This window comes from Lepisma saccharinum, chromosome 22, assembly GCF_977018435.1.
Source record: "Lepisma saccharinum chromosome 22, izLepSacc3.1, whole genome shotgun sequence".
NCBI classification, from domain to species: domain Eukaryota; kingdom Metazoa; phylum Arthropoda; class Insecta; order Zygentoma; family Lepismatidae; genus Lepisma; species Lepisma saccharinum.
In genome coordinates, this window is record NC_139250.1 from 20,832,150 (window position 1) to 20,851,782 (window position 19,633).

The 19,633-nt window shown below is 38.4% G+C and overlaps 1 protein-coding gene across 1 annotated transcript in view; it reads right to left on the reverse strand.

The window, feature by feature from the left end:
- The window catches only part of mgl (low-density lipoprotein receptor-related protein megalin), a 262,815-nt gene that overhangs the window by 39,836 nt on the left and 203,346 nt on the right, over positions 1 to 19,633 (reverse strand). The window contains exons 35-40 of the mRNA XM_083143948.1: positions 14,247 to 14,470; positions 13,853 to 14,076; positions 11,706 to 11,917; positions 9,780 to 9,963; positions 7,307 to 7,529; positions 1,468 to 2,625 (exon numbers count right to left, since the gene is read on the reverse strand). Coding sequence (XP_083000074.1) covers positions 1,468 to 2,625; positions 7,307 to 7,529; positions 9,780 to 9,963; positions 11,706 to 11,917; positions 13,853 to 14,076; positions 14,247 to 14,470 — 2,225 coding nt within the window. The remainder of the gene's footprint in view (positions 1 to 1,467; positions 2,626 to 7,306; positions 7,530 to 9,779; positions 9,964 to 11,705; positions 11,918 to 13,852; positions 14,077 to 14,246; positions 14,471 to 19,633) is intronic.

Sequence of the window (19,633 nt, forward strand, 5' to 3'; positions counted from 1 at the left end):
ACGGCAAGCGAACGTCCAGACAGGCCGTCGATTCGACGACTAGGTAAGCGGATGGGTTAAGTGGGATTCAAATCACCACCACCCCATTGAAAAGTAAACTTCTGGTCGTGATGTATGTACTGGTATCATACTCACTAAAACTACACTTGTTGTCCTTAGTGCAAAATGTTCCAAGTTTAAATTTAAGGGGGAGGCTCAATATAGTTAAGACCAGTCAAATTAAGAATTAAGCTGCTATTATCAAGATAAAGCTACCTGGCCCTGTAGGCTGCCTTCTCATAGCACTTGGGTTAATTTTATAGGTAGCTTTCAGACCAATGTGACAAGCAACACCAGTTTATTTAGAAAGCATCCACTGTACGTCAGTTGCCTACAGACTGAGGCAACACGATGTATGCTATTGAGACAACAGTGCAGTCCAAGTGACACGTGCAGCTTATCGTGTCTCTCTGGTATGAAAGGTTGCATTTATTTCTGACTGTGTGTTTCCGAGTAATTTTGATCTGAAAGCTCCCACATTATGACAGCTCTTTCACAAACAGCTAACTATTGTATACGCCTTTTGAGATATATATATGTGGGCAAATCAAAAAGTAAGTTACACCCAAGCCGTGCTCCTGTACTAAAAGAGATAAAATAATCACACTTGGTGGCAACACTGTCCAGAATGTATTCTCCCCATACCTGAAGCAGCCATGCTGCAGCTGGTTTAGTATGCGAGTAGTCACCGTGTAAGTATGGTACGTCGTATTGAGGTGGGGTCCAACATCGTCCGATGTTTGTGGGCACGAATGCATAATCGGAGTGAAATCAATCACCAAATTCTCGATGTAGGTGAGAAAAAAATGTCGCACCCCGTGATCTGGAAATGGTGCAAGATGTTCAAAGAGGAAATAAAAAAAAAAGTGAACGACGAACAATGTGTCGGGCAGTCTGCAACTGTGAACACTATTGACAAAATGGAGCATGTGAATGCAATCATTCTTGCCAACCACCACGTGAAAATTAAGAGAGATTGCAAGTGAACTGAACATATCCTACAATAGTGTGTCTATGCTGATTCAAGACCAGTTAGGTGTATCGAAAACTGTGCTCTCACTAGGTGCTGCGATTGTTACCCGATGAGCACAAAAGTCAACTCAATTAATATTGGAAGGAATTTTTACACACATGAAATCGAAAACTGGTCACACAATTGGAAAAGTCCTTGGAATACCTTGGTGAGTATGCCGAAAAAAAGTCTTTGTCCAATAATTATTTTCTTTCTAATGTGTTTTGTTTGTTTTATACAGGGAGGTGTAACTTACTTTTTGATTTGCCCTAGTATATTAGTCCACAGATTATCCTTTTGATGCTTGCTCAGAGTCACAAGCGTTACGAATCAAGAGTTCACATCAAATGCAAGTTAACTAAGAATTAAGCCACATTATATTACAAAGTAATTTAATAATTACTAACAACACTTACTTCCAGAACCATGGAATACACTTCTCATCCTTGCCTTCACATCTGTGTTGCCCTGTGGTACAATTTGCTATACACGTCTTGTTGTCATTGGAGAGGTAGAACTGATTAGGACAAGCACACTTAAATGTAACTTGACCATTTCCGGGCGAAATTAAACATAGATGTGAACACCCTCCGTTATTTTCTCCACATGGATTTGGGAACGGCAGCTGCCTCAAGGGATGGTACACATGAATGTCGTATGGCCGGTGCGTAGTGTTGCGTATCACAGCCATATCTTTTCCAGTAAATTTATTCGCTTTGCTTATAGCTTTCTGGTTCCAATCGGTCCAATAAATGTAGTCATCAAATACAGAAACGGCAAACACGTGCGGAACCTTGGATCCGGAGAGAATAATATGTCTGTTCTTTCCGTCCAGATCGGTGAATGCGATATAGTCCAAGTGAGCGTCGGCGAAGAAGATGCGGTCAGTGAAGTAGTCGATCGTGAGAGCATTCGGCCATGCAATGTCATTCTCCCAAGTTAATATTCGGCTAAAATTCGATCCATCCATACCCAACCTTCCGATGAAAGCCTGCAGATGCCAGCTGGTGAAGTAGAGGAACCCGATTCGTGGATGAACGGCTATTGCTCTCGGATCGGCAATTCCGGCCTTCAGCGTCTTCCTATTCGTACCGTTGAGTTCGGAAACGTCGAGATGCTTGCTGTGTCTGTCGAGCCAGTATAGCTTCCTGCCGACCCAGTCGATTGCTATGCCCTCTAGCCCGTGGCTGTCGTGTCGTATCACAGATTCTTTTTCACCACTCCCGTTCACGAACGAACGGAAGATAGTTTTGGCACTTACATCACAGAAGTACATGCGTTGCTCCTTCAAGTCGAAGTCCAGAGCAACCACATTTATCAAGTCTTGGTGCATCAGAGAGTAATGCGAGGCGTCTATTGACATGTTTCGAATGTAGTATTTGTTTGTGAACAACAACCAGGGGGTGATACTGTCCTTTCGCTTGCATGTGTGTTCGTCAGTGGCACGTTCGTAGTAAGTTTCATTACACTTGCAGTAGTATGATCCGGGAGTGTTTGAGCAATATTGGGAACATACTCCAGGCTGTTCATTACACTCGTCAATGTCTGTGCAAGCTTTTCCATCAGCCAAGAGTCTGAAAAATAGAGAAATGATCTTCAATATCAGTATGGAAAATTTACAATACAGTAGAACCTCGATTTTACGTTTTTCAGGAGACCATGCTGAAAAAGACTTAAAATCAGAGAAAACGTAAAATCGAGGAAAATCTTATATAACATTTTGCTATGTTGGGACCATCAAGTTTGAATGTATAATGCGAGAAAATGTAAAATTCAGGAATGATAAATCGGGGTTCCACTGTAAACGACAACTGTTTCAAAGTCAGACTGAGAAATTTTGTTCTGCAGGAATAATGTAACATACTACCATAAAACCAGTGTTACTTTTTCTTAAACTAACAGAGCTACAGTTGCTGATTTCAGGAAGTAACTTAGTTATTGTTTTTACAATTATTTTATTTTCAAGAAGACATATAGAATGTTTCATGCATGAATTTCATTCAGGCTGTTCTTTTTTCATTGCCAAGATAAAAAAAATATATATATATTAATGAACAAGTTTTTTTTGGATTACTAACCAGGTGAAATCTATGTTAGCCCCTAACATTTCAAGATCATACATCAGGGAATGATGAGAGTATGTGCTCAAAATGTTGGAAGCTAACACCGATTTAACTTGGCCGGTAACCCAAGAACACTTGTTCAAACAACGTCGCCAGGAAAGCTACAATTCCAAAAAAAGGAACAATAATTGTCATTAAGTTAAAATTGAAGGGCTCTGGTGTAAAACATGGGAAGTGACATTTTGGTCACTTCTGAGTTCATTTAGAAAAAAAGTTATTAGAAGCTATACTGTTGATAAATTGTTTACCAATTTCAGAAGGCTTCACTGAGTCCAATGGAAATTGTATGACGGCAATTTCACTCAAAAATTGAAGCATGGCACATTTTATTTTGTAACTCAAAAATGACCAAGATGTCACTTACCATGTTTTACACCAGAGCCCTTCAAATAATCTTATACTTTTCAATATAAAAAATATACAGGTAATAGAATTTAAGGTAACCTCCTATACTTGAAACATGAATACTAACATTCTGTTTCTTTAGTAAACCATAATTTTGATAATTACAGTTGAACCAAGAAGCTCTGGCATGTCCAGAAGTTTGCCAGAGATTATATACTACTGTGTTCTAGGTGTTATAAAATAAATACTGTTACGGCACATACAGTACATAGGCAAGTCACCCGACACTCAGTGCTGTTCATTCCAAAGACATCAGCCAGGTAACTATAGGTCTTGCACAACAACTTCAGCTCTGGGAAAAGTAGAAAATATAGGGGGGAGGGGGGCATGTGGGTTTTGTCAAGAAAAAGGCAGGCTAGTGCAGCAAAATTCCAATGTTGCAACCTACAGTTGTAAATAATATCTGGTCACTCAGTTTAGATGTATTTTTGCATAATTGCGAACCAGGCAAGAAACCCTGTTTCCAAAGATACCCGCTGACCTCCATGGCGGAGAGGTTATCACAGCATGCTACGATGTCAGGAGTCTTAGGTTCGAATCCCGGCCTGTGGATGGTATTTTTTGTAAGTGCCCCTTCATCAATATAATAAAATAATAAAAACCAACGATGCCATTGAGGCAAACCCAAGAGAGAGCTGCTCACGGCTACTCTTAAAATGATTGAAATGGCATTTCGTGAAATCAGGGAAACGTTTTCAACTCCTGAGAAATTTAGAAAATGTGCAAGAAAAACTATAATAGACAATTTCGATAAAGAGGCTATTATAAGGCTTGCAAGAGATTAATATGTTGTAGACAATACTGTACCTACACCTTTTTAAAGAGGTTGCGAGAAAAAAATCAATTTTCGATCTGGGACCACATTAAAGAAATGTTTACGTTATATTTGTTTTCGTTAGAAAAGAACTGTATCCAATAGGAAGGTTTTGATCGAAAAACCAGGTATTGTTGTATTGCATGTGGATTTCTTGAGAGATATTAATGACTGCCGAAACACTGAAAGAGTCGTGTACTATTTAGACGAAACCTACATAAACAAACATCATACGGTGCAATGTGACAAAGACGTTGCAGGGCTTCTACCACCAAGTGGAAAAAGTAGGAAACTTCTAATGGCAACTATTGATGTAGCGCAGTTTCCTGTGGACTTCCGGAAGTAAAAAAATTTGGGGGCCATAGTGAAAAATATATCAAGAATACCATAACGTATTGAGATGTCAAGAGGGGGTGGATGGACATTTTAACCTAATGACTTCAGTTGTTATGAAAGGGAGAGGGAAGGAAATGGGGGAAGAGCAACCGTGGCTGTAAGATTAGAAAGTCGATACATTGTTTTTGTCAATTAAAACAACATACTCTATGTATACAGCTTTAAGAAATGCTCCTGGTTATCAGGCATTCTGGTAACATTTATTGGGAATAGCAAGAAATCAGTGCGGTTGCAAACACTGCTTTGGAAGGGCGGAGAACTGAAGACTAAAATTGGTAAACGCTGTAAATGCCACAATAATTCAAACACCGTTTTCCATGTTAAACTGTGAACTGTGCCACGCTTTATAATGTGGTAAACGTGAAAAGTGGCTGGTAGCCCTCTAAGTAGTTCAAAGGGCATGTAAAGAGGTCACTAGTGTGAACGTTTTTACCGGCAGATGTGCTGAACGATGCGATTTCCCAACACTTTCACTTTTGGCACTTACAACGTTTACCACGTTTAGTCCTCAACTCATTATGAAGTTTGTCACTGCCTCCGCGGTCAACTCGAATACTTTCTCCTCAGAGCTCAAGTTGTGGCGCAAGGCCTATAATAAGATGTCGGAGACTCGTTATTATTACAGCACTTACTCTTCGGGGCAGGCTTTCCACTAAGTTCTGGTGGAATATTTTCCCATTAGTCCTGTAGCCTCGTGAATAGTTCATGGGTGGTTTTTAGTCGAATGGGTCTGGCATGCAACCGACCTCCAGTTCATCCCAAAGATGTTCTATAGGGTTCCAGTTGGGACTTTGAGTAGGCCAACTAACCACATCCACCTGATTGTCCTCAAACCACGCAATGGACCCTGCCTTATGGACAGGGGCATTATCTTGCTGATAGAGAAAAGGGCCCATTCCAAACTCTTGCCACAGTGTGGGCAGCATGCTATTGTCTAAAATGTCCTGATAAACACCACTGTTCATGTTGCCATTGCCCAAAACTAATGGCCTGAGCCAAAACCAGGAAAAACAGCCACAGACCATGACAATACCGCCAAGTTCACTTGGGTGTCTGGTGACTTTTGGCTATATAGTGTACAGCGTGATTTTGAGCATAAAAGTAGAACAATTATCTCGCAATGTTAATAAAATAATCATGAACTGGCCCATATTCAGATGAACATTTGGGTCTAAATATTGCAAAAAATATGACCTTCCATGTGAAAATGTAAATAAAAATAACTCTTACTATCATTGCAGATAACTTCAAAAAGTAACAAAGTTATAGTTACTAATTTCAAAAAGTAATTAGTTGCAGTTACCATTACTCACAATACTGTATTTGTTACTTCTAAACTGTATAAAACATACAAATGATTCCTTCATTATCTCCAAAGTAACATGTGATTCCATGTTAATGTGTGGAACTGATGTGAAAGATATTATTAACTTGCACTATTGTGTCACATGAATGAAAAGAATGTGTTACATGGGAAAAATCACCCATTCATTTAAGAATGTACTGTTATATTAATTTGAGTGGGAATACCAAGAAGCAACACAGAATTCTTTCCATATTACTGATGGAATCCATTATTTGACAGTGGTTATACGCTGGAATGACATGGATTTATAGGGAAAATTGTCAATAATATTAACATGCTGATATTTCTATATTTGTTGCTGTCTACAAATGCTCTTCATTTCTGAAATTCTGTTCTTGTGAATATGACAAATAAAATGCTATATACAGGGTGTCTCATAAGTAATAGCGCAAACTGACACAGGTGAAAGTACATGATAATAGAAGCAAAAAAGTATCAGTAAACATGGGTCTGCAAACGAGCCGTTTTCGAGATAATTGCGAATGTGTGATTACAAGCTGCCACTGACTTCATTGTCATCCTAGTTGGTAAAATGCTAATAATACAGTAAGAAAAGTGACCCCCACAGTACGATTAGACTGTGTACTGATTGTATCCATCCTGTTTGATTACAACGCACCTCTCGGAAATCTTCTGTTTTGTAAACAAAGAGCAAACCTCGGACAGCGCAAGGAGTAAGCACTCGGTGTTTACAAAATGCAATCAATGACTGCTTGTACCCACACATTTGCACACATTATTAGCATTTTACCAACTAGGACGATGTTTACAAACAATGAAGTCAGTGGCGGCTTGTAACCACACATTCGCGATTATCTCGAAAACTGCTCGTTTGCAGACCCATGTTTACTGAGACTTTTTTGCTTCTATTATCATGTACTTTCACCTGTGTCAGTTTGTGCTATTACTTTTGAGACACCCTGTATAAACTACAAAATTTGACCTATTAGGCACACATAGGTGTACTTTATAGAAATTTAAGCTCAGTTGGTAGAATAATAGCATGCTTTGCTATAGACTTGGTTTTGAGTCCTGGCCGAGCCTGCATTTTTTTGCTTAATTTCTACAAAGTACAAAATTTTTATTTACTGTCAAAAAAATTATATTTAAATATAAAACAGATGTTCCATCTGACATTGGAGACTACTTACTTGTAACCTTCATTACACTCGCAGTGGAATCCTGTGGGCGTGTCAACACACTTATGGCCACACTGGTGAACTTCCACCTTGGCACATTCATTGACATTGCAATGGGCTGGTTCATCGCTGTCATCTGAGCAGTCAGAGACTTTGTTGCATACTGATGTTGATGCAATGCATTCCCCATTATTGCATCTGAACTGGTTTGGAGCACATGTCGATACTTCTTTTTCTAAAAGAAGAAAAAAACATGCGTGAACTCCCTTTGCAATATGTACAAGATAAACTTATCAGTTGGGCTATAGGCAATATTCCTATTGAAACTGTTTTTCCTTCTTTGTTCTATAAATTTCAGTGGCCACTGCCACCATCTTCGTTGGAACTCACTGTGCTGTTGCTTGGCATGCATCTTGCACCGGCCGCAGCTAGGTGCACTGTTGTTAACTGTATGTCTGCACCCGTACAGTTAAAAAGTTAAAAAGAAAAAGAAGAAAAAAGAAAAAAAACAGTTTCGTGGATAACGTGAGTACTAGTTTCTCCATATTTATAAAGGTTTTATTTCATATACCCAGATGTTATTAGAAGACTTAACTGGGCATTAATGTTGTTCTTGAAGGTTTGCATAACCACATTTTGTACATGCAAAATAATCTAACACAGTTATTTTTAGTGGTTTTTATTTGATTTTCTCTGTGACGTTTCGTTCTGGTTTCTCAGAACTTTTTTAAGCTACACATACAACAACACAACCTCACATGGCTATCAGAAGTGTAGAGGAAAGAAGAGTTTATGGGATGCTTGTTGGGAAACCTGATGGTAAGAGACATGCAGGAAGACCAATATGAAAATCGAGGGATAACGTTGAGATGGACCTAAAGGAAATAAGTAAGGATGGAAAAGACTGGATTGATCTTGCCCAGCAAATGGACGGATGGAAGGCTTGTGTTGCTGCAGCCATAAACCTTTGGCTTTAAAAAGGCTAGAGAAGTTAGTTCTATAACGTTAATATCTAAATACCCAGTTTCTATTTGAAAGCAAAACCCACTGCACCATTACTTACATTAATTAAGAGAGGTTAATGAACCATTCATGTTCTTCAAGGAACATTTGCAATGTTATATTGAACCAATAGAAAATCAGTTAACGGAATTGGAAAATTTTATATCGGATGTTAATTAGTATTGGTGAAAATTTCATATCTGTCCATTACTAATTGTAGCAATTTTTTGATTATTTTATAATGAACATTTCTATTGCTAAATTAGCAATTGTGACAGAATGGATGAATGACGATGAAGGTGGAAAGAACCAGGGCAAGTGCTGAAGAGAATTGGTTTCAGAGCAAGTTTTTCTATTGATGAATAACACTAAAATATTGATAGGAGTCCTGACCAAATTGTGCCTCATTTTCCCAAACAAATCTCTGGTATTTTAAAAGAAATATCTAGAGCTCTCTGTAATGCTGTAGCATGCCCTCAAATAAGCATTAAATCTTCGTTACTGCATACCAGTTCAAAATAATTTGAATTTATTAAACAATGATGTAAAGGAAAATACAGGGTGGCCCCAAAAAAGGCAACCAGATAATGTTCGTTAACTTATGGCCACCCTGTATAAGAAAAATATGAAATATGCAGAACTAAGAAACCTGTAAAGTTACTTCCTTGCCTTCTCTTCAGCCATTAGGTGCTCTTTGTTACAATGCTTGTTTTACATTCTTTTTTTTTTTGTTAATACCAATCTTTATTGTTACATTATTAATATTCATGTTAATATGTTTAAAAAAGATATACAATTCTTCAAGTTTCTTGTATATTTCGCTTGTGATTATATATTAATAGAAATAGGTAATTCTATTTGATTTAGTAATATAATTGTAAGATTTTTCTCTACGTTTATCATACTGAAAGAATATACAGGGTGCTCATAAAGTCTGGAACCACTTCTGGTATGATTTTCTCATTACAAGTGAGCTATGAAACCGATGATAGATGACTGAGTGGAGATAATTCTTCTTCGTGGGGAAGAATAGGATGCCATGTCTGGAATTTTGAAAATGGAGGGATTATGCTGTGAAAATCTCAGATGTAGATCACCTCTGGGAAAGGATAATTACTGCACTGGCTACTCTGGATCCTCTCAAGGTTTAACCTTGAGGAAGTTATGTTAAGGCTGGAGAATGTTTTTGCATTAAGGAAATGTGCTGTTTATCAGTTCTCCCACTGGTTCCATGCTTTATGGATGTGCAACATCTGCTTGCAACTTCCATTTAACAACAAAAAAAATGTTCCATGCTTTACAGATCTGCAACATCTGCTTGCAACACAATTAACAAAAAACAAAAATGTTCCAGCATTTACAGATCTGCAACATCTGCTTGCAACTTACAGTCAATCAAAAAATGTAAAAATCCCATTTCTTTTAAAGTTTCTAAGAATTTAAAAAGAAAAAAGTAACTTCATGGTATAATACTAATACTTACTACACCCGACTTCATCCGATCCGTCCCCACAATCATCTTCACCATCACACTTGTAGGTGTTCCTTATGCACTTGAAGTTCTGGCAGCTGAATTCATTCGGGCTACACGTTTTGTACTGGGTATTGCAGAACTTTCCTTCATCTGTTCCGTCACCGCAGTCATTATCATGGTCACACAGCCAACCCTAATGATAGAAAATATAGGTGTGTAAAGGGTAGACAACATGTTTTGTTACTTAACATTGCAATTAGTCTAACCACATGATAACGAGTGACCTTACTCAATTTTTTTGGAGGCCTGACAATAATATTGTATTTTTCAGAGCTATAAACTTATATTCCTCTATTTATCTTATGTAGTACTGAGCCAATACTAATACCGGTGTATTAGTAATGTAAACTAATAGTTGTGATTTACTCACTGATACTGGTCAATATCTTTTATGGAGTTTCAGTGTTACGCAGGGTCTGCAAAAACACCACACAGCACTTTTGTGGGTCTAATTATTCTAGAAATTATACAAAATTTGATTTTGTATAATTTGATTTTATGATTTCATATTTTAAAACCAAACTATGAGCTGATTTACAGTGGAATCTCTACATATTATTCAATATTTTGAATAACTTTTTGTTACAATCTTTAATATTGGTGAGAGTGAGTCAGAGTATCAGCACCAGGTCAAAGTGGTGTCACGTTAGCCCTAACTATATGCATATTTTTGAAGAGTTACGAGAAGATTGAATTGCCTACTGTTCATAAGCTTTTCGCAAATATAAATTGCCATCTACCTTGCCACAGTAATAATTTATTACTGTACAATTAAAATGCAAGTTAACTGTGATTTATCTTTGGTTTTGCCAGTGTTTTGGCACCTCTAGCAAGTCTTTCTCTGAAAGAAAGGTGGACTATATGGAGTACCAATGAGGAAAGAGGTTGAGCATTCTGTCATGTGATTGGAGAATGAGCATGTTTTCGCCACAACATCTTGGGAAGTGCCGAATTCTCATGTTTACTACATTCCTTGTATCTTACTGACCATGCCTGGGCTAACAGGGTATACACAATAAGCTGACCCAAGAACTATGGAGGTTTTCTTTAGCCCCCCCCCCCACCCAAGAACCGACAAGAGGAGTCAACCACTAATCATTGGATTTTTACGCTTGACCAGAAGGTTGCTGCTAACCAACCACCTTCCTAGTTGACGTTTCTTCCAGTTATGTGAAGATTTAAGACATTCAGTGCTCCAAATCATGAGTAAAGAACAAGTTAAGTAATATGCTTTTTAATCTTGAAAGTAATTCTCCTTCAAAGTGATAACTCCAACTTTATGTGGAATTTAAGAACAAGTAAGAATTGTAGCTATCCTGAAAGTGTGATTTGAACAAGTGTTCTCACGTTACCAGCCAAGTTGCCGTTTTCACATCACAGGCAGAAAAGACTCAAGGCATCTTCTGTATATAATCTACATAGAAATACTTGAAAAAAAAACTTGGCAAGTAACTACTCACTCAACATGTTGTGGTCAATATTGGGAATATGTGAAGCCCTACTGTCATATTTCATGTCCCTTCATGGTGTGTATGCTCGTGTACATGTTAAAATTTTCTTCCCCTTACTAACCATTGATTTTATATTTAATGAAATGTACATGTAAATACTTAAGATTTGAAATCTAATTGTATATAAAGCTGCCTATCAAAATTAGAAAATCTTACTAAGAATACTAGAATGACCTTTCAATCATTTAACCTCATAACTCAATGCAGTACATTCATGAGACGTGTAACAAATAATGGTTACAGGCCATTAATAGGGTCAAAGATGCCATCCACACTGAATCCTTACATTTGATATTATATCACAAAATTCAATATTGTTTTGTTTTTGCAATTTTTCCCTTAAAGGGAAGTAATGCAACCATACCTTATTAATACATCGGCCATTTCCACAAGTAAACTGATCTTCTGCACATGGTTCTGGACTTGGACAATTATGCAATGTCGTGTTTTCATCTGCTCCGTCAACACAATCAGGATCTCCATCGCAAAGCCACTTCTTCGGTATACACTGTGCTCTGTTCCATCGCTTGTTCTCTGCACATGTGAACTCTGTCTCTTCGTCACACTTTCTGTCATCTGCAGAAGAAGAAATAACAAAGATACATTTACTGCTTGAAATGTAAGAATATGAATAAAAAAACAACACCAAAAGCCACATGACACAAGATTAAATATAAAAAAAAAACTTGAAAGATATCCACTATTTGGGAAAATTGCAGCTTTTTCATCAAGATATAAAAGGGGAAGGTATATTTTCATGTACACTTGTGTTCACATAAAGTGAAGTTGAAGAATATGCCACTTTATCTGAATGGGAGTATACAATCACTTGCAATAATAATAATAATAAAAATTAAACACATCTTTAAATACTCTCTCTCTCTCTCTCCAACACTATGCATTGCTTAACTCTACATATCCATGAACTTCAACACCAAGTGTTCCATAGAAAGTTTGCCTATCATCCCGGAGTTTTGTTCATCCTGATTGTAGCCCAGGTAAGAAGATGAAGTTACAGTTTAAACATATACTTTTTCCTAAATTGAAATATCACGACATGCTTCTACATTTTCATCATTCTTATTCTCAAATTTATTTTTTGTACTTTATTCCTACATATTGCTAAAAACAAATGACTATGTTGATCAATGAAAACTTTCTTTGTAATATAATAATCACTCCAATTATTTCATTTCAATACTGTGTAATTATCAAAATTTCAGATATAACTGAATAAAATAAATATGATTTCTTGAATTACCAAGTCTCAACTACTTATTACATTCCATATAATAGCAGCATATACATGAAAGAAAGACAATCTTTAGAGGCTTGACGAAAACACGAAATATGAAATAACATGCTGTAATGTTCATTCTTCATGTTTCTGAAAGGTGTGAGGTGCATTTTTCTACCCTGTTTTGTCACGAAATAATGCGAAATGAACTGCAAAATGTGAAATATACTCTTAAACACAAAATTTACCGTTAATATACCGATGTGACACTTTCTGAAGTCTGAAGTATCCTGTGAGTTATGCAATTCACGGAAAATTGATTAATTCTTCTATAAATATATGAGAAGCAAAAATGGACTGCTTTACACAGGAATAAACGTAACATTCTGGTAACTACATAAATATGCTATTTGAAGGGGTAAGTTTATTTTGTGTAATAAGTGCAGTTTTTAAATCAAATTTAGGATTATGTTCACAATTTTAAAACCAAAATGTCATTTTATATAGCACTTTTGATGTGATTATTCACCACTATAACATCGAAATTTTATTTTACTTACCGCTTTTGAACCCGAAATAGACTCTGTTTTTGTACCAAAATTTGCTTTCTTATTTACCAAAAATATGTGCCTCAATCGCAGATATTTAAAATTCAACAGCCAGCTGTTGTGCTCTTGCCACTAATGTTTCTAGGTTAGGGTCCTGCCCTGGGCATTCGTGGTCCTTATGAGTGTCCTTTCATCAATTTCACATAATCATCACTCACCCTCATTGTTGCAATTAGCCAGAAAAAATAAAATCAGCAACCCCTACAACATTATCAGTCTAACTGTAGTGCTTTAGACTGGCTACTTACAAGCTTCACGGTCTTGCATAATTTATCAGTAGCACCAACTTCATGTGAATTTGTGTGTGTGTGGGGATGGGATAGAAAATGCCTAACCATCACAGTGTCAGAAAAGCCTCACACTTAGTATATATCTAAATACAATACAAAAATTGCACATTTGCGCTACAATTACCATTTATTTATCTAGTTCTTACTTTCTTGCTGGGGTGGTTAGGGGACGAACCAGTGGACAAAGGGCACATTTCCCCCTTTGCTCCCCAATAAAGTTGGCGACTATGCCACTTACAATGGAAGAAAAGGTAAATTACCATTTTCTTCTCCAAATATATAAGAAAATAATACTTTAGAAATTGTGTCTTTCATTTGTCAAATCTTGGATCTACAATATATACGACTACTACATTTAAAAAGCATTTCTACATACTGCATTGATGCCGGTCATCTTCATCAGAATTGTCCAGACAGTCGTTATCACCATCACATATGTAAATTCGAGGAATGCAGTTGCCATTGTCGCAAGTAAAGAGATCACCGAAGCACGTTCTTCCTTCTGATTTACAGTATTCTGGAGGTTCGTCAGCTGAATCGCCACAATCGTCGTCTCCATCGCAGTACCATGTTGCCGGAATGCATCGATGATTTGGACATCTGAAAATAATGTGCTCAATGTTAATTTTGACATGTAGCCGCTGCTAAACCTGGAAATGGAACAACAGCACTCACTGCACCGTAAATCAGTAAGAAAGAGCATTAGATTTTTCTGTACCCAAAAACAACAACAACAAAAAAAATGATAGTTTTCAGTGTTATCTTCTTACCTGAAACTGTTCTGTGGGCAAGTTCTTTGAGCACAGTGTAATTCGTCTTCATCACTGTTATCACCACAGTCGTTGTCGCCATCACACAACCAGTATGGTTCCACACATATGTTAGTCTTCTCGCATTTGAGGTGATTGGCTGGACATGTGGTGTTTCTGGGGCACCTGTCGTGGGTTTCATCAGATGTCTTATTGTCCTTACAGTCATTCACACCATTACATACCTAGAGAAAAAGATAAGGAAATTTCATTTTAAAAAATGGAAAATACCGTATATACTCTTTCAACACTTTTAGCTTTCCGATATTTTTCCGCTAGCTGAGGAAAAAAAGCTATTTCGCAAATATTTTTTCTTACTTCATAAAAGTACACTAATTAATGACTGAAAGTTATAACAGTAAACAGTGGAGTATTTATGACGATGTATAGGAGTCTATGGTTGTTACAAGCATAAAAACATAGTTTTTTGTTGTGATGTTCCAGAATTGATTGATTGATTTGCTTTATTTTACTTCGCTTTTTGTGCCACTTTTGGCTAATTTGCAAAGATGGAGATGAGTGATGACATGATGAAATTGATGAGTGGACACTCGCAATATAGGCTCCTAAGGAGGAATGGCGGATAGTACTAGACGCGTGTAAAGTCGGCTCCGAAAATAACGTTCGCTTTTTATTAACATAGAGCATTATCACGCCACCAAATGTTCTTACGGCACGTATAAGTAGTCAACCCGTGGCTTGTAGTACTATAGATTTCGCTCCATATCCCACAACGTACTAAAATTCCACTTTTTACAAAAAAGTTCTCAGTTCTCAATTTTCGTGCTTGTGAGTGAATAGCGACGCGGAGACAGTGCTACCACAAGAGCCATGGCGAACAAGAACCTCGGCCAACGATTCAGCGCGCTGGAGGCGAAACTCAAGACCGTGGAGGACAAGGTGGAAGCGGCTCTTTGCAGCGAGGCGCAGTTGGATCCCGGGGCAAGGGTGGCCGATGCCCCTTCTGGACTTGAGGAGTTACGGAGGGAATTGCAGGACATCAGAGGCGAGCTGGTCGTCTTCCGGGAAGACATGGAAACTATTCAATCCCAATTGACTCACCAGGAAGAGGAATTAGATAAGCTGCAACAATACAGCCGGAGGGAGTGCTTGCTGCTGCATGGAGTACCGGAAACGCCGGAGGAAGTCCCCACGGAAGTTGCTCTACAGATATTCTCCACAAAACTTGGCGTTGAAGTTTCTTCAGACTTCGTGAGCAGATGCCATCGCCTGGGAGCACCGAGGAAGAAAAGGTCGGCGGCCGACGTCGTCAGACAAGGTCATCGACCTTTGATTATAAAATTCATCTCGTATAAACATCGCGATGCTTTGTGGCGAGCGAAGAAGAACTTCAAGGGGAGCCAATACCTACTAACGGAGTCGCTGACTCCAAAGAGGCAAAGGCTTCTCCAAGACGCCAAGGCAACGTTCGGCAACAACAAGTGCTACACGATCGATGGAAAGATTGTGGTAGTTACGCCGGAAGGGAAACATTTTATAGAAACTGAGCGTGAATTGAAATCCCTCACGTGCAAGCGTTCGTAATGTGAGCGTCGCCGAAGACGAAACTATGAGTGTGTTTTTAGTGTTCTATGTGAAACTTTTTCATATCTTTTTAACCATGTTAAAGAAACAGCCATTGAAAATTAACCTTTTGTATTCGTGTATGTGCGTGTGTGTGTGTGTTGTGTGTAGTGTTCATCTTTCATTATATGTAATTATGCTCGAGCTGCTCAGTTGGACACCCACAAGGATTTCTCTCAACGTAAGTACGCTGTTTCTTATCATTAATATACGTATCTGCTCTGTTCCTTCACTCACTAGTAAACAATGTCTCAAACTAAGCAGTTGGTAAACCTGCCCGCGCACGGCGCATCTGGAACTCGCCCCTTCCCTCGGACCCCTAGGAAAAGAGGTAACGGTTTCACAGGCTGCCCGTCGCCCCCGACACTTCCCAACCGAACCCCTCCCCTCCAGTGCCTCACAATCGCGTCAGTAAACATGAGGTCCATCTCGGGGAAAATAGACGAGTTCAGACACATTGTTCTCGAAAGCGAATATGATGTAGTAATCGTCACAGAAAGTTGGCTGAAGGACAACGATGACGCTTCCAGTTTCCACGTCGAAGGCTACACGGTACTTCGAAAGGATCGAGTCCACAAACGCGCCGGTGGCATTGTTGTTTACTGTCGTGCTGATATTCCTGCCCAGATGCTTGACTGCGAAAATGTTGCTCCCGGCGAGGACATAGAAATACTATGTGCGTCATTGAAAGTAAATAACAAATCACTTGGCATAATTGCCGCATATAGACCCCCAAATATCCCCTATACTAGGTTGTCAGTTCTTGAAGATTACATTGCGCACGTGTTTCCTACTGTGGATAATTTAATTGTAGCCGGTGACATGAATAGCGATTATTTATCACCTAATAAACCAGAAACAGTTTTCCTCAAGTCAATAGTAGATACTTTCGGCATGACGCAAGTCATTCGTAAACCCACTAGAATCACAAGAACCTCTAAAACATTAGTGGACGTCATCATTGTAGATGATCCATCCATTGTACACTCCGCTGACGTAACGGTGCCGATCAGCAATTCAGACCATTGTTTGACTTACATCACGGTCCTTCTTGAGAAACCCGACAAACGTTTCAAAATAATTTCGTACAGAAACTACTCATCGTTCGATATGGAGAGTTTGGAAACGGACGCTAAACATTTTCACTGGGACAATATTAAGCACTTAGAGAGTATTGACAAAAAAGTAAACTTTCTTAATAATGGTATTAAGACTATTTTTGATAAGCATGCCCCTATACGTACTGCACGAATAGCCAAGAAAAAAGTACCGTGGGTAACCGACAATACCAAACTATTAATGAAACTTAGGGATAATGCTCTCAGAAAATATAAACTGACGAACAATCCGTCGCATTGGGATTATTATAAAGAACTGCGGAATTTCACCACGTCGGTTATAAGACAGGAGAAGAAAGCCTACCTCTCGTTCCACATCAATAGAAACGTCCATGATTCGAAATTAATGTGGAAAGAGATAAAGAAATGTGGTATTTACGGAAAGGTGGAGCCGAGTGTCCCACACTTTTTAAATGATCCGCATCTGTTAAACACCCACTTTATTGACAGCGCCAGTCCCTCTAACCAAGAAACCGATCTCATCCTCGAAGAGTGTGAACGCTTCCTTACAACTACATTTACTGAAAACGGCGACACCTTCTTCTTTCGACCCGTCAAAGAAGTAGAAATTGCACAACTCGTGTCCAAAATCCGTTCCAATTCCTGTGGCACAGACGGAATAAACCTAAAAATGATAAAGCTAATTCTTCCACACATTCTTTCACCTCTGACTCACTTGATAAATTTATCGTTACATGAGAACACCTTTCCCCTTGCATGGAAGGAGGCTAGAATCCTGCCCTTACCGAAGAAACGACACGTGACCGACATGAACGACTTACGACCAATTAGTATATTACCTGTCTTATCAAAAGTTATCGAGAAAGCAGTGTACAAGCAGATAGAAAGTTTTGTTACCAAAAATCAAATATTGCCTGCAGTACAGTCTGGTTTCCGACCTTCCCACAGCACCGCAACGGCGCTCATGAAAGTAACAGACGACATTTTACAAACACTAAACGAAAGTAAGGCTGCAGTCTTGGTCTTGCTTGACTTGTCCAAGGCGTTTAATCTTGTATCTCATCGGCTACTCCTTTCGAAAATGAGTTACTACGGTTTTTCGCCGGGAGCAATAAAATGGTTCCAGTCTTACCTTACTGGGCGAGTGCAATCGGTGACGCTTCCCTCAGGAGCTACATCGACTCCCCTTACGATACCCTCAGGGGTTGCGCAAGGAAGTATTCTAGGCCCTTTTCTATATTCCCTCTTCACCGCCGACCTACCCCTAAATGTACGACACAGTGTACCTCATTGTTATGCAGACGACACGCAGCTGATGATGCCAGTAGACCCCAAAAATGCAAAACCAGCAATTGGTCTCCTGAACCGTGACCTTCATGCTATTTATAAATGGTGTAAACGTAATGGTCTTGTAATCAACCCCTCTAAATGCTGCTTTACATTAATTGGTTCTAGCGCTGCCTTAAATAAAATTCAAATAAATGGGTTATCAATTAATATTAATGATGAGAGGGTCCCACACTGCACAACTGTTAAGAACTTAGGTGTGATATTTAATGAGAAACTTGACTGGCAAAACCACGTAACGTCTCAGAGTTCAAAAGCTTATGGTATACTTAGATTACTCTATAAATCATCGCACTTACTTTCGACTGATGTTAAATTGCACCTTATGCAAGCTCTAGTTCTTCCAATTTTCGATTACTGTGACGTTGTTTACGGTGTCAATTTAACAAAAAAGAATGCTAAAATTGCACAAAAAGTACAGAATTCATGTATACGTTTTGCATTTAGCTTGAAACGAAGGGATCACATACTGCCTTACTTAAATGACGTTAATTGGCTGAATATGACACGACGCAGAAAACTTCATCTGGCCTGCACAATATTCAAAATTCTGCAAACAAAAACACCCACATACTTATACGACAGACTCCAATTTAGACACGACATACACAACTACACGACTCGACACTCTAAGAAACTTAATCTGGACAGATTCTCAAAATCCATATTCCTGTCATCCTTCAAAGCTGCTTCTGCATATTGTTGGAATGCGCTGCCACCAGATGTTACCTCGTGTGCGACATATAACAGCTTTAAAAGGGCAGTAACAAAAGTACTTCTACATGAGCAAGGACAAATCATCAGTACACATGACTAGATTCAGCATGCTTACGTTGAAATCAAATCAAAACAAAAAATGAGCAGATTCGAACCCAAGATGAACATTTTGATGTGTATGAATGAGAGAATTTTTTTTTTTTTTTTTTATCTTTTTAGTGTGTTAATTACTGAAATATTTAGAAGTGAAAATGTAATGGAATCCGTATGTTATAGTAGTAATTGTATTTTATCTGTTTTATTGTAGTAGATTTTGCGGGTTAAGTGGTAGAGCAGCCACAGGCTGAACTTCGCCCATGAATAAAGAAATTCTAATTCTAAGAAATTCTAATTCTAAACATCCACGCCCAGGCTGGAATCCAAACCCAGGCCCCCTGGCATTGTAGTGCCATGTGCTAACCACTCTGCCATGGGGGCTGGCATGATGCTTCAGGAGAACACACGCTCAACAAAAAAACTGTGTTCTTATGCGTATAACAACCGTAAACTACAATGAAAAATTATCTTGTTGTATCTTAAGTAAACAAGACATTTCAATATATTCTCCTTAGTTCTTGTTTT